This window comes from Phycodurus eques, chromosome 16 (assembly GCF_024500275.1).
Source record: "Phycodurus eques isolate BA_2022a chromosome 16, UOR_Pequ_1.1, whole genome shotgun sequence".
Taxonomy (NCBI): Eukaryota; Metazoa; Chordata; class Actinopteri; order Syngnathiformes; family Syngnathidae; genus Phycodurus; species Phycodurus eques.
The window spans coordinates 10,514,092-10,527,187 of NC_084540.1; the positions used below are offsets into that span (position 1 = coordinate 10,514,092).

Here is a 13,096-nt window from a genome sequence, read left to right on the forward strand (position 1 = left end):
TGATGGTGTAGCGGTACACTCGCCTGAGTTCCCACTCAGTGATGGTGTGAATGTGAGTGTGAATGGTTGTTTGTGTCTATATGTGCCCTGTGACTGACTGGCGACCAGTTCAGGGTGTAGTCCGCCTTTCGCCCGAAGTCAGCTGGGATAGGCTCCCGCGACCCTAACCAGGATAAGCGGTGTTGAAAATGGATGGATGGATGGATGGATATTTAACTCATTGCAGTGGTGAACCCAACATCATGCTCTGTTTCCACGCACTGGTGTGGTGGAGAGCTTGTAGCATTTGAAGGATAGGTACCTTGTACTGTACCTGTAAAGGCCTCCAAAGCTGCTTCTTCTCAAACATGCCAAAACAGACTTCACATTGTGCCTTGTTGTGTTTTCTAAATGGTAAACACCATTGCATACAAATACGAAATTGACATCTTTGAATAAGATGTACAGTGAAAATTACTGACAGATGTTGATTTAATAGGAAACAGGAAAGAATATTTGGTTGAACTGGAAGTCAAACAGACCAGGATATGGATTTGACCCGCACCTGCAGCCCACCGTCGACCAGTGCCACTATTTTCGGCAATTGTTACTGAGAGCTGTGATTAACTCACGACCAATGCAGGGTACCCCACCTCTTGTACTAATCCAGATGGACTAGGCTCCAGCTCACACGCAACCCTAATCAGGATAAATGGTACAGTAAATGGATGGATAGATTATTATTGACATAATTTTATAGGGCACGACAGTATCTCAGATACAAAGGTGGGTAGTAACGCATTACATTTACTCTAGTAACAGTTTGGCCAAAATTGTACTTGTCACCATAGGTTTAATGAAGCATACTTTGTACAACCCCAATTCCAATGAAGTTGGGACGTTGTGTTTAACATCAATAAAAACAGAATACAATGATTTGCAAATCATGTTCAGCCTATATTTAATTGAATACACTACAAAGACAAAATATTTAATGTTCAAACTGATTAACTTTATTGTTTTTGGCAAATAATCATTGACATAGAATTTTATGGCTGCAAGACATTCCTAAAAAGCTGGGACAGGTGGCAAAAAAGACTGAGAAAGTTAAGGAATGCTCATCAAACACCTGTTTGGTACATCCCACAGGTGAACAGGCTAATTGGGAACAGGTGGGTGCCATGATTGGGTATAAAAGGAGCTTCCCTGAATTGCTCAGTCGTTCACAAGCAAAGATGGGACGAGATTCACCTCTTTGTGAACAAGTGCGTGAGAAAATAGTCGACTAGTTTAAGGACAATGTTCCTCAATGTACAATTGCAAGGAATTTAGGGATTTCATCATCTACGGTAGCGGCACGGTGGACGACTGGTTAGAGCGTCAGCCTCACAGTTCTGAGGACCCGGGTTCAATCCCTGGCCCCGCCTGTGTGGAGTTTGCATGATCTCCCCGTGCCTGCATGGGTTTTCTCCGGGCACCCCGCTTTCCTCCCACATCCCAAAAACATGCATTAATTGGAGACTCTAAATTGCCCGTAGGCATGACTGTGAGTGCGAATGGTTGTTTGTTTCTATGTGCCCTGCGATTGGCTGGCAACCAGTTCAGGGTGTACCCCGCCTCCTGTCCGATGACAGCTGGGATAGGCTCCAGCACGCCCGCCACCCAAGTGAGGAGAAGTGGCTCAGAAAATGGATGGATGGATCATCTACGGTCCATAATATCATCAAAAGGTTCAGAGAATCTGGAGAAACCACTGCATGTAAGCGGTAAGGCCGAAAACCAACATTGAATGCCTGTGACCTTCGATCCCTCAGTGTGTGTATGGACGCAAAGTTAAAAAAACAGCATCTGTGATGGTATGGGGCTGTATTAGTGCCAATGGCATGGGTAACTTACACATCTGTGAAGGCACCATTAATGCTGAAAGGTACATACAGGTTTTGGAGAAACATATGCTGCCATCCAAGCAACGTCTTTTTCATGGACACCTGTGCTTATTTCAGCAAGACAATGCCAAACCACATTCCAACAGTGTGGCTTCCTAGTAAAAAGAGGGTACTAGACTGGCCTGCCTAGCCAGACCTGTCTCCCATTGAAAATGGGAGACAGTTGAAATTGAAAATGTGTGGCGCATTATGAAGCGTAAAATACGACAACGGAGACCCCGGACTGTTGAACAGCTGAAGCTGTACATCAAGCAAGAATGGGAAAGAATTCCACCTACAAAGCTTCAACAATTAGTGTCCTCAGTTCCCAAACGTTTATTGAATGTTGTTAAAAGAAAAGGTGATGTAAAACAGTGGTAAACATGACCCTGTCCCAGATTTTCTGGAATGTGTTGCAGCCATAAAATTCTAAGTTAATGATTATTTGCTAAAAACAATTAAGTTTATCAGTTTGAACATTAAATATCTTGTCTTTGTAGTGTATTCAATTAAATATAGGTTGAACATGATTCGCAAATCATTGAATTCTGTTTTTATTTATGTTTAACACAACATCCCAACTTCATTGGAATTGGGGATATACTTTTACTCAAGTATTTATGTTAAGAAGAAACGATACTTCTACTCCGTTACAATAATCTACAAGCCGCTCACTACTTTCATTTATCAATAAACTCGTGCGTGATCTATTTTAAGACTTTCGTTTTTGACTTCCGCATCGGGTGCCGTTGCTCCAATCAACCATGATTACCACAGTGACGTTTGACTAGAATTCACCAATCAAACAACCCAAAGTCTTCTATTGGGCTTTGTGGGCCAATCAAATTGAGTCGTGACAGCCGCGCCACTCGTGTTTTCATTCCAGACTATGACAAACAAAGCCTTAACAAGCAGCGTAGTCTTGTCACTGCCCAAACTTGGATATTTCAGCCCACTTCTAACTTGAGAAAACACCTTGCTGTAAGTTGCAGATGTTTTTGCTGTTGTTTTGGCAGTGCATATAGCAACATTAGCCCTATTTTGTGGTCACAAGTAACTGTAAAACATGCATCTTCTGGTGTACGTTCTGTTCTCTCTCTCTCTCTCTCTCTCTCTCTCTCTCTCTCTCTCTCTCTCACACGCACACACACACACACGCGCACACACACACACACACACACACACTCACACACACACACACACACACACACACACACACACACTATCAATAAGTCTGGTCAGCAAACAGCTTCTTCATTTCGTTGTTTTAGTGGATAAAGCAAATAATGTTTTTGTAAGGCCCTGTGCATGCGTTGTTGTTTTTCCACTTAAAATTGAAATTGTGGCAGGTGTGTGTGGACTGGATCAGTTACTTCTAAACACAGCCACATGCCAGTTATAAGAGGGAATGCATCCTTATGAAACCAGATTTATTTTTATTTTATTTCAACTTTATTTACCAGGTAAAAGATAAGTTCAAACATAATTGAACTCTTTTGCAATGGTGACCATGCCAAGAAGGCAGCAAGTTAAACGTCAAGTCCAAGTCAAACTTATCCAAGGTTATATATTTTCATCTCCTGTCTCAAAAATAAATCAGTTGAGTTTTACAAATTCTAGATCACATTAATGGTGGGAAAAGTTTGAAAATTATTTATCCTGGTCAAAATTATTTCACAACACAAAAACCTGGCATTTGAAAAGGGGTGTGTAGCCTTGTTCCTGTTTTTGTAATCTGCCTGGTGAGCCTATAGTATTTTGTTGTTTAACAAGTAGAAACAATATCGTATAAGACCATTTCTTGGAGCTGAATTTGCCTTAATGTGTTATTTCACACATTCTATTTAATAAAATGTTATTTATTGTTTTATATTAAGTGATATTGTTCAGAAATATCTGAATGTGCACATTTATATTTTATTTAGTTATTTTTATTTTATTTGACATTCATACTCTGATTTAAAAATAAATCACAAGTTACTCACTAGTTACTCAGTACTTGAGTAGTTTTTTTCACTGAGTATTTTCTTACTCTTACTCAAGTAATTATTTGGAGGACTACTTTTTACTTTTACTTGAGTTATATTATTCTAAAGTCACAGTACTCTTACTTGAGTATACTTGAGTATAATATATACCCCCCTCTACCCACCTCTGCTCCGATGTGACCCAAGTTGTGAGTTCATATTTCTGTGCTGGTCGGACATTCTTAGCCACTTCTCCCCAATGAGTATTTGGGCTAAGAAATACACTCTTTAGCATTATAAAAAGTATGGCCTCACACCACTCACACAATTAGTTTACATCTAATACATGGGTTGCTTTTGGTCTTCTCTGATTCAAGCTCTCCTGAGCCTCCACTGCAATGGATGCCCCTGGCTCGCCTGGAGAAGAACCGTAGCAGAGCTCCCCTACTGCCTGAACCCACCGCCATGGATATGCTCTATGAACACCTCAGGGTGAGGCTAGTTTGGTTAGAAAAAGAGAGTGAGGGAAAGAGAGAAACTAACAATAAAGAAATATGCAGCCCAAGGCTATCACAGGTAAAAAAATAAAATTTAAAAAATAAACGCTGTATTCGTAAAGTAGTATTTTTTTTATACCGCTTTTTCATTTCATCACATGTACAGCAATACTCTGTCCTGTAGAGTTGAGCGATTTTTTACTCCCAGGAATTGATTTAGAAAGCCCAAATGACATATTTTTTGTTTTTGTTTATCATGATGCCTTAAGGCGAAATTCAACTCTCACTCTACTCTAAATTTTGTTTTGCACACCACACAGTGGACCAGCTCACACACATGCAGGCATGCAAGGAGAGATTCAGAGTACTCAACAGTAGGCAGCAAGCAGAATGGCAGCTCTCCAAGAACTAGCTGTCATTTTAACATTTTGTCCATGACTTAAACCGTGTCCCTCCGGCTGTAAAGCCCAAGCCCTTACAGATGAGCTAAAGCTGTCTAGTATTGAACTGAAGTGATAAAACATTACATGCAATTAACATCTCTTGAATTCACCAACAATTTATTTCCATCTTGTTCCCAGGAGAAGCTGGACTACCACAGGCGCAGCAATCATTGGGCCAAATCGGGCCTGTATGTGGGCATCCTAAAACTATGGAGCTCCGTGGAAAACATCAGGGTTTTGGTACCTCAAAGGCTTCCCAATTTACTATGCCATGCCAGGGTCAGACACAATGCCCATGTCACCAGGTAACACTGATGAAATGACATTTGTGACAAGCTATACTTTTTAACCATACCTCTACATTTATCATTAGTATTAAAATGATTTGCATACCAACAACCAAAAAACACATCACACGTTCAGCTCTTATTGTATGCTATAAAGATGTGTAATAGGTCAAGCTCAGGTTATTGGAAAGTCAATGTTATTGCTTGTAAAAGGAAATAAAGGTTTTCATGATGTCCAATAAAAGGGAGCTATTTAGCAGCTAACTTATAACCCTTTCTGCATTTCCCCGCAATTCTGAAATAAGACCTTTTAGGTAATACCTGCAATCTTGCAAAAGAAGAGCAAATCAAGTCCCGCTAAATATGCGCTGGAAATTCATTAGCATTAACTTTGTGCTTAATTTGTTATCAGTGGACCACAATTTACAATGCTTGGGGTTCGGGTCTCTGCCACTTCTTATTCACGATGTATCTCATACGTATTCGTCTTATTATTTTCATCGTCATAGAGAAGAGTGGGCATGGCTCCAGAATAATGTTTATGAAACAACCAGTGACGGTATTCAGAACCTACTGGGCAGCAAGGATGACAACTTGGTGGAAAACAGCAGCCTGGTGGAGTTCATCAGGCCCCTGAGAGCAGCCGTCTCACATCTTCTGACAAAGCTCAACATACCCCTCTACAGGGTAAACACAGTTTGACAACTTGAATTTATCCATTCATCCTTCCATCCATTTCTAGCTCAGTTTACAGAAGCTGAGAGTACACTCTGAACTGGTCGCTAGTCAAGCACAGAGCACACATAGACAAACAACCATTTTCACACGGGTAGCCTTATAGTCTTCAATTAATCTAATGTCATGTATGTGGGAAGAAACCAGAAGAAACCTAGGCATGCACAGGGTGGAGATGCAAACTCCACCCAGAAAGGCCAGAGATAATAACCCATAATCTTTGACCTTGAGGCAGACATGCAGTAATGCTGCCCATGCTTGCCATACCATTGTAACGTAGGAATCGCAAGTGAGTTACGGTATGTAGTTAGGAGCAAGAGTAGTTTTACCCTATACGTAAAAGTATGACTGCTGAATGTTTTATGTGTCTGTGACAGGCCTATCAGTATGGAGTATACACCAGAGAACTGCTGCAGTTAGGAGACAAAGTTTCCATGGTGCTGCTTCTTCCTCCAAGTGAAGACTTTAGCTCCAGCTACTGGCCTCTGTTGGGAACCAAAGAGCCCGGCCTTACCATGCCCCTGCAGCGCTTTGAGCTGGGTGGGTTAAAAAGCAAACTCAAGAGACCCTTAATTTCTCTTGTATGGGGGAAATGCCAAATAAGGTTAATTAACATCTAAATAATTTGTATTTTGCTGTATTAATGTTATTTCATTGCAGGAAACGTCATTAATGCTACTTAAAATGGGTTTCATTTGTAAGGAAAGTGCAAAAACGAATTCTATAACCCAGGGAATTCAGTGTAATTAGCACAAAACCTTTTGAAGACATTCAGGTTAATCTCCATAGGGCTTTGACCTTCCTTTATAATTAAACATAAAAGTCTCCATCTTTTGACCCTTCTTCGTATTTCCCATGGATAAAATTGTCATGGGTGTGTGTTCCGGTTTTTGTATTCCCCCTGTTTCACACACACCTGCTCCTGAGAGCATCTTCACCACCTGTTCAACGTTCACCCTAATTACCCCGTGCAGTTAACGTCGTGTCTCATTATTTCTCGTTGTACCTTGTCATCGCGTTCCAGCATTCCTTGTTTCCATGTCACAGACTCACAGTAAGACTTGACCCTGTTCCGATTATCGACCTCTGCTTTTTGCCTCATGTTTTTGGATACTGTTGCCTGTTTTGGATTGCCTGTGGAGCGACCTATGCCCGTATATTAAACCTCTCTTTTTTTTCTAAACTGTCCATTTGTTTTGAAGTCGTGCATTTTTGGGTCCTATCCTCTGTTCGGTTCATGACAAACATTTAATAAAGTCCCCTAATTAGTATTGACTCTGAGGCTACTTTAATTTAGTCATTTGAATTTCCTTTCACCTTTCATTACATCTAGTTCACCTCTGGAGATATGAAAGGGACTTTCTGTCCCAGTACTGCCAGGCGTGGGTGAGGCTGGAGCTGGACACTCACCTGGCTCAGCAGGCTCTGCGGGAGGCGCTGGACACAAGGGAAGTGCAAGTGGCCCGCGAGCGTCTGAACCATGTCACTGAGATTTCCAATGTAAGATCTTTTAAAAGAAAAAGTATTTTATCAAACATAACACTTTCTCAATTGTTACCAATTCTTGCATTTTTCCATCAGCGTCTGGATGTTTTGTGGCGGGATGCCCGCTGGATTATGGACTGTCTGCAGTGCGTTCGGTCCAAGCAATGGGTGGGAGCGGTGCCTCTTGGGTTGGTGATGGGAGGAGACCCGCCGCCATGTCCCGAGGCTGAGGAAGAGGAAGAAAGACTGACTGCCAGACTGACGTGGCCCCATCGGCTGCAGTCAAAAAGGGCCGCCACAGGTAATTATGCAGAAGCGCACAGTACACTCTTACAGTGTCAATCAAAATTTATACAGCTCTTGTATTGGATTGTGTGAGTGATCAAAATGTCGTGGCTGATTGGTGTATACTTGCAAGATGTAACTTTTAGACTGAAAAGCAAGATGAGAATAATACAATCCATCCATCAATTTTCTGTACCCGTTATCCTCACGTGGGTCACAGGTGTGCTGGCGCCTATCTCAGTTTACTCTGGGTGAGAGGCCGGGTACACCCTGAACTGGTCGCCAACCAATCTCAGGGCACATATAGACAAACAACCATTCACACTCACATTCACACCTACTGACAATTTAGAGTCCATGCCTGTTTTTGAAATGTGGGAGGAAACCGGAGTACCCAGAGAAACCCCATGCAAGCACGGGGAGAACATGCAAACTCCACACAGGAGAGGCCGGATTTGAACCGGTGAAGGCAGCTGTGTGAACCAGTCTTCCACCGTACTGCCTAAAATACAATCTAATGTAAAAAATTTGGTATGACAATGGCAGTGTTTGGAATAACTCCCTATCCACTATATAGTGCTCTATACAGGATAGTGGGTTGGCCATTTTGTCCTGTTGTTTGAATGAGTAGGGAGTAGACTATAGGTTATCCCCCATATAATGCCCTAACTGTATCCTACAATGCATCTTGAAAAGTAGTGAAGGATAGTCATAAGAAAAGAGAGAAATCCCATGATGCATTGCACTAATACAGAAAAAGGATGTTGTGGCCTAAAAATATCTTTAATATCCATCCATCCATTTTCTGAGCCGCTTCTCCTCACTAGGCTCGCGGGCGGGAGCCTATCCCACCTATCATCGGGCAGGAGGCGGGGTACACCCTGAACTGGTTGCCAGCCAATCGTAGGGCACATACAAACAAACGACCATTCACATTCACACCTACGGGCCAATTTAGAGTTGTCAATTAATCCTACCATGAATGTTTTTGGGGTGTGGGAGGGAACCGGAGTGCCCGGAGAAAACCCACGCAGGCACGGGGAGAACATGCAAGCTCCACACAGGCGGGGCCGGGGATTGAACCCTGGTCCTCAGAACTGTGAGGCTGATGCTCTAACCAGTCGCCCACCGTGCCGCCTGGTACATGGTACATCCCTCCCATACCAGAGTATACCAGAGTATGGGAGGGATTGAACCCCGGTCCTCAGAACTGTGAGGCAGACGCTCTAACCAGTCGCACACCATGCCGCCTTATCTTTAATATACAAACCCCAATTCCAATGACGTTGGGCAAATAAAAAAAAACAGAATGTAATTATTTGCAAATTTTTTCAAACTATATTCAATTGAATACACTACAAAGACAAGATGCAGTATTTAACGTTGAAACTGATGAATGTCATTGTTTTTTGGGTGGCAATTCTGTCATTTTGAATTTGATACCTGCAACATGTTCCAAAAAACCTGGGACAGGGGCAACAAAAGACTGGGAAAGTTGAGGAATGTTACAAAAATACCTGTTTGGAACATTCCACAGGTGACCAGGTTAATTGGAAATAGGTGCATGTCTTTATTGTTTTTTGTCAATGTCTTTATGTCCCCAAAGTGTTCTGTAAACTGACTGTCTGTTGTACAAGAGCGGCTCCAACTACCGGAGACAAATTCCTTGTGTGTTTTGGACATAGTTAACAAATAAAGATGATTCTGATTCTGAAAGGAGCATCCTCGAAAGGCTCAATTGTTCATAAGGATGGGGTGAGATTCACCACTTTATGAACAACTGCGGGAGGATATAGTGCAACACCTTAAGAACGATATTTACAAATGTACAATTGCAAGGAATGTAGAGTTACTGTATCATCGACGCTCCATAATGTAATTAAAAATTCAGCGAATTTGGAGAAATCTCTGCATGTAAGCGGCAAGGCTGAAAAAACATTGAATGTCCAAGAATGCTCAATCCCTCTGCACTGCATTAAAAACCACAATCATTGTAATGTAAAGGATCTTGCCACGTGAGCTCAGGAACACTTCAGAAAACAATTGCCAGTTAACACATTTCGTCGCTACATCTATAAATGCGAGTTAAAACTCTACCATGCAAAGCGAAAGCCATAGATCAACAACACCCAGTAACACCGCCGGCCTTTCTAGGCCCAAGCTCATTTGAGATGGACTGACGCAAAGTGGAAAAGTGTGCTGTGGTCTGACGAGTCCACATTTCAAATTGTTTTTGGAAATCATGGACATCCTCCGGGCCAGAGGAAACGCACTATTCAAAATATTATCAGCGCAAAGTTCAAAAGCTAGCATCTGTGATTGTATGGGGATGTGTTAGTACCCATGCCATTGGTATTTTGCACATCTGTGCAGGCATCCTTAATGCTGAAAGGTACTGTATATACAGGTTTTGGAGCAATACAGTATATGTTGCTGTCCAAGCAACGTCGTTTTCAGGGATATGCCTGCTTATTTCAGCAAGACAATGCCAAGCCACATTCTGCACATGTTCCAACAGCATGGCTTGGTAGTAAAAACGTGCGAGTACTAGACTGGCCTGCCAAAAGTCCAGACCATTAAATACCTGTATGTGTAGCTCATTATGAAGCACAAAATACGACAACGGAGACCCCGGACTGTTGAGTAACTGAGGTTGTATATCAATTACATAATAATGGGAAACAATTCCACCTACGAACCTTCAACAATTAGTTTCTTCAGTTCCCAAACTCTTATTGAGTGAGAGGTAATGTAACACAATAGTAAAAATGCCCCTGTCCCAGCTTTTTTGGAACATGTTGCAGACAACAAATTCAAAATGAGTGAGTATTTGTAAACAAAACAAAACAAAACAAAGCGTATCAGTTTGAACATTAAGCATCTTCTCTTTGTAGTGTATTCAACTGACTATTGGTTGAAAAGGATTTGCAAATCATTGTACAGTATTCTGTTTTTATTTACTTTTTAAACAACATCCCAACTTCATTGGAATTGGGGTTTTTAAGTAGAGCAACACACAGACGGACAGAAAGTGCTTTGTTTGTATTAATTTTGTAAAATTATTTCAGCTTTAAACAATATAATGTATCTATTTGTCCAGTATGTATGTATTATACAGTATGTATTACGCGGTACGGTGAACAACTGGTTAGAGCGTTAGCCTCACAGTTCTGAGGACCCGGGTTCAATCCCCGGCCCCGCCTGTGTGGAGTTTGCATGTTCTCCCCGTGCCTGCGTGGGTTTTCTCCGGGCACTCCGGTTTCCTCCCACATCTCAAAAACATGCATTCATTGGAGACTCTAAATCGCCCGTGGGTGTGACTGTGAGTGCGAATAGTTGTTTGTTTGTATGTGCCCTGCGATTGGCTGGCAACCAGTTCAGGGTGTACCCCGCCTCCTGCCCGATGACAGCTGGGATAGGCTCCAGCAAGCCCGCGACCCTAGTGAGGAGAAGCGGCTAAAGAGAAGAGAGTATGTATTACTGGAGCGAGCCCGCCTGTGACTATTGGTACTAGTATCACCAGACTTTGAGAATCACTGCTATCATGATAAGGGATTAGTGAATGATTCTGAACAGAGCCAATGAGTCCTCACATAGCATGGTTGGCTGACTGAAAAATAATTTGTAATCCAAAATAGCTGTTGCGGTTGAAAATACTTCTAAAAACTAATTGCTCTGTATATGTTTCCCTTTCAGACAGTTTAGTCAGCATGATTCCATCAAATGTTGTCACGGCCGAGGTCTCCTCTCCAGCAGGAAATATGGTTGTCATTGAGGAGGCCACAATGGTGTTAATGGAAGGCGTTGCCAAGGGAGGGTACCCTGTAGACATTAGTGCCCAATCAACTGTGGATATAACAAGCATCGGCCAGTCAGAATTTGGATGCGCAAGCACTTTAATCGAATCTGGACTAGAGGCTGCAGCTGTTGGACAGTTGGAAGTGGGGTTCGCAGCTTTGGATGCATCAGAGTCCTTCAGTGGATCGGATCACTTTCCCGCCAGCATCTCTGAGGTAATCCGGCCCATGGAGATGGCAGAGTTAGTGGATATATTGCCCACACTGAGTCTTATTGAAGAGGAGACCCCAAGTAATCCTTCTGCACTGTCAGTGATGGATATGTTTCAAAGCTTTGGACTGGGGATCGGTGAAAAGGGCAGCTGCTTTGAGTCAGAGAATTCCCACTTGATGCATGGAGTCGTATGTGGGACGGCGCCAATCCTGTATCCTAATAAAAGCATCGATGTAAAAGACACAAACTCAAGCCAAGCTGTTCTATTTGAACAAGACCTGCCGAGCACACACACCACAGTGTGTGACACAGAAAGCTCCCCAGAAGATGACGTATCTCTGCAGGTTTCCGGTAGGGGACGGAATTTTCCTGTGAGGAACCAGGCAGAGTGGGGCAGACCATTTACCAACTCCTCATTATAAAGTGTCGAAAATGACTTAACTACTGTATGCAGCTGCAGGTCAGCTGATTTATCACACCAACTTTGTTTGGATGTAACTGCACATGATAACTGTAACAGAGAAAAAGTGAGAAGTGCATCGCTACTGTACATGTTTCATAATTATGGGTGTTAGTCAATAAAACCTATTCTATGGTGCATATTCTCGATGTATCAGAATAGTTATGTTGCCTTTATGCACTTAAATTCCTGAACAAACAATTGCTGTCAACTAATTCCACTAAAATCAAAAAACTAAATGATAAGAAGAAAACCAATCCAGAATGGTTTTCATTTTACTGTCAAATGACATTAAAACACAAAATTCATAAACAATGTGTGATGCATTTGCTTGTATTGTATTTCCAAATATAATGTGCATGAACATCGGCATCGTAATGAGGTTAAAGAGTGAAAGAGTGGTGAGTTTATCTGCCTCACAGCTCTGAGGTTGTGGGTTTGAATCCTTTCCGTGTGGCGTTTGCATATTCTCCCTGAGCTTTTATGGGTTTACTCCGGCCTTCTCCCACATTCCCAAGACAAGTTTATTTGGTTAATTGAAGTCTATAAACTGTCTGTAGGTGTGAATGGTTGTTTGTCTATACCGCCCCCTCTAAAGGTATTGGAACGGCAAGTTCAATTCCTTTGTTTTTGTTGTACACTGAAAACATTTGGGTTTCAGATCAAAATTTTAATATGAGACAAAAGTTCAGAAATCCACCTTTTGTTTCATAGTATTTACATCTCGACGTGTTAAACAACTCCGGACAGAGCACCTTTTGTTTGAAGCCACTCTCTCGTCCAAAGTCATCTGGGATAGGCTCCAGCTAACGGTACTGTAGTTGGAGCTGATCTTAATCCCCATAATTGAATTTATGTTCAGTACATTGAAAAGGAATCATTGAAGCACACTTTTGTCTTTTCCTAAGCGCAGTGTTAATGTTCAAACTGTGCATATTGTTACAGTTATCATCAGATACAATGCACTTTTTCGGAATAAAACCACTGCATCGTTTTTGATGAACACGTGGGCATAAGACGCT

The 13,096-nt window shown here is 42.0% G+C and overlaps 1 protein-coding gene across 7 annotated transcripts in view; it reads left to right on the forward strand.

The window, feature by feature from the left end:
• LOC133414583 (ankyrin repeat and fibronectin type-III domain-containing protein 1-like) overlaps positions 1-13,096 on the forward strand; it is a 34,329-nt gene that overhangs the window by 18,112 nt on the left and 3,121 nt on the right. For 4 of the 7 annotated variants that reach the window (XM_061700037.1, XM_061700038.1, XM_061700039.1 and 1 more), the window contains 6 exons: positions 4,249-4,447; positions 4,950-5,116; positions 5,608-5,785; positions 6,211-6,373; positions 7,167-7,333; positions 7,415-7,619. In XM_061700037.1, coding sequence (XP_061556021.1) covers positions 4,249-4,447; positions 4,950-5,116; positions 5,608-5,785; positions 6,211-6,373; positions 7,167-7,333; positions 7,415-7,619 — 1,079 coding nt within the window. Of the gene's footprint in view, positions 1-4,248; positions 4,448-4,949; positions 5,117-5,607; positions 5,786-6,210; positions 6,374-7,166; positions 7,334-7,414; positions 7,620-11,299; positions 12,606-13,096 lie in introns of those variants that run through there. The other 3 variants (XM_061700042.1, XM_061700043.1, XM_061700040.1) reach the window with 3 other exon arrangements.